This window comes from Gymnoscopelus microlampas, assembly GCF_963454915.1.
Source record: "Gymnoscopelus microlampas genome assembly, chromosome: 15".
NCBI lineage: Eukaryota > Metazoa > Chordata > Actinopteri > Myctophiformes > Myctophidae > Gymnoscopelus > Gymnoscopelus microlampas.
Window position 1 is genome coordinate 6,769,443 of NC_139952.1, and position 2,177 is coordinate 6,771,619.

Here is a 2,177-nt window from a genome sequence, read left to right on the forward strand (position 1 = left end):
GACTCCCCTCTTCCCAGCTCCCAAGAACCACACCACACAGCATGTTCAGCCTTTAAATCCTGTAGCTTCAGGGTGGGCTAACAGCCAAAACGACAAAGAAAAGGAAACGAAAGAAGAACAACCTAAACTTACCTCATGTATCAAATTAAAAGGAACCAAAAAGAAAAATAATTAGCTTCACACGGTCACACCTAATCAATACATGGAATCATGTAGATCTCAGAATCCACATCCACGTGACTTCAATGTGGATCTTGGACGTCAGCTATCTATGGCAGCCATACTGTAGGTGATTGGGTAGAGAAGCTGCCTGGGAAACAGAAGCCCCCAGTTCACGGTTCCTATGCTATGTTTGTAGTCAATAATTGTCTCCGCCAGGCCGAAAGGCATGGCCTAGACTAGATGCCTAGACTAGACTTGATGCCAATTCAAAAACTCTGCTCCGAATGTTTCAGATTGGCCTGTTACAGCGCCATCAGGAGGCCGATTTGTGAAAAACACATTTTCTTACGCAAATCTGTACACAGTATCTCTATAGTCATGTGATCAACACATATCTGTCCGATCTTTCATATTTCTATCCTAATTGGCTAACATTGGCTTCCAAAGGTTGCAGGAGAGGTCGGTTTTGAACAAACTGCCTCAAATCATGAACGCAGCGTGCAGTTTACGTGAAATTGTGCATGCACATTCCCACTAGGCCGAGGAAGAAATGTCACCCTTTTCACATTGGCCTATTATAGCGCCACCACCAGGTCTAATTTAGCCAAACACATTTTTGTAACAAAAATCATGAATGCAGTGTCCGATTGCTGTGAAAAGCCTAAGAAGAAACGGCACCCCTTTTCACATTGGCCAATTATAGCGCCACCAGGAGGCCACAATAACCTACCTGACCTGGTGGAGACCTGTGCTCCGAGGAGCACCTTTTCTAGTTACTCCTGAGTCTGTTCAGTCTCTCCTCCAGGTCGGCGTCAGCGCCTGCCAGAGCAGCTTGGGACTTGGCAGTCTTCTTCTCTCCTGCCGCCGATAGGCTGCCTCCGGTGGCCGGGAGTTTCCATAGCTGATCTGACAGACCGAGACCCAGTTCATCCAGCACTTGGGACACGATGGCGTTGCTTTCTTCCTCGTCGTCCTCATCACCCATCGCATCATCCATGGCGTCATTCACCGTGTCCTCCTTCATGTCCATGACTTGACTCTGTCGTTCGAACTCCATCGTAATGTTTTTAATCTGAGTCATATTGAGCTGCCTGTTCATGCTGCCCATGGCTTTGGTGATGTCCTTCATCGCTTGTGTCATGCCGTTGTTTGACGTTAGCGTCACGCTCTGGAGACTGACTCCCTCGATCTTTGCCCTCAAGAGGTATAACTTCTTGATGTGCTGCCTGGTGCGAACCAAGTCCTTGGCCATGATCCTGACGACGTCCATTTGCCCCTGTTTAGACGTTTTCTTTATATCGGCGACGATGTTCCGCTGCTGCTGCTCCAGCCTTTGCCGTTCTCTGTCCAGATCTCGAATGGCTTGGCTGAGCGCCCGCTGGTTCTGTTTCAGTAGCTTCTGTGGGGTCGTCCTCTTCCCAAACAGGAAGTCCATCTTGTGAGAGGTCTGTGGGGAGGTGACGCCAGTCAAACAGGTATTTAATCGTTACAATCACTACTGATTTGAACTTGACGGTTATAACGATTTGTTTTCCACACCAAGACCTAACATTTTGGAACAAAAGAACATGTAAGAATAGTACCCAAAGGGAGTGGGGACCAAATGATTTTATATATGTGACCAGCCTGTGACGTCAGTCAACTATGATGTCACGTTATAGCGTGTCAGAGAGCTCAGATTTGATATGGTTCTGTGATGCAGGGCACCTGATTCGGATGCTATCAATGCATTGAATGGGACATTATCACGTTTTATCAGACCATTGAATGGGCAAAGTAGGCGCAGTGGTGTAAATAATGGTGTAGATACTATCATAATTTGTCATTATTCATAACAATTTCATAATTTGTAATTATTCAATTGAAATGGAATGAAACTCTAGCCTGATTTTGTTGTTTGTTTTTCAGTTCAGGTTAAAAAAATACAGAAGAGTAAAAACATGGCGGGCTAGAAAGCAACGCAGCTGCAGCTAATAAAATTTGATTTAAGTGGGCCCAGAGCCATGGTGCACGCA

General features: G+C 45.9%; 1 protein-coding gene across 1 annotated transcript; it reads right to left on the minus strand.

Annotated features, from left to right (window-relative positions):
- Window positions 1-931: 931 nt before the first annotated feature.
- LOC311061608 (charged multivesicular body protein 2a-like) lies at window positions 932-1,597 on the minus strand (the record flags this gene model as incomplete). Its single annotated transcript, XM_084080302.1, has 1 exon — window positions 932-1,597. One exon carries the CDS (start codon window positions 1,595-1,597, stop codon window positions 932-934), a length of 666 nt encoding a protein of 221 aa, XP_083936428.1.
- Between the last annotated feature and the right edge of the window lie 580 nt (window positions 1,598-2,177).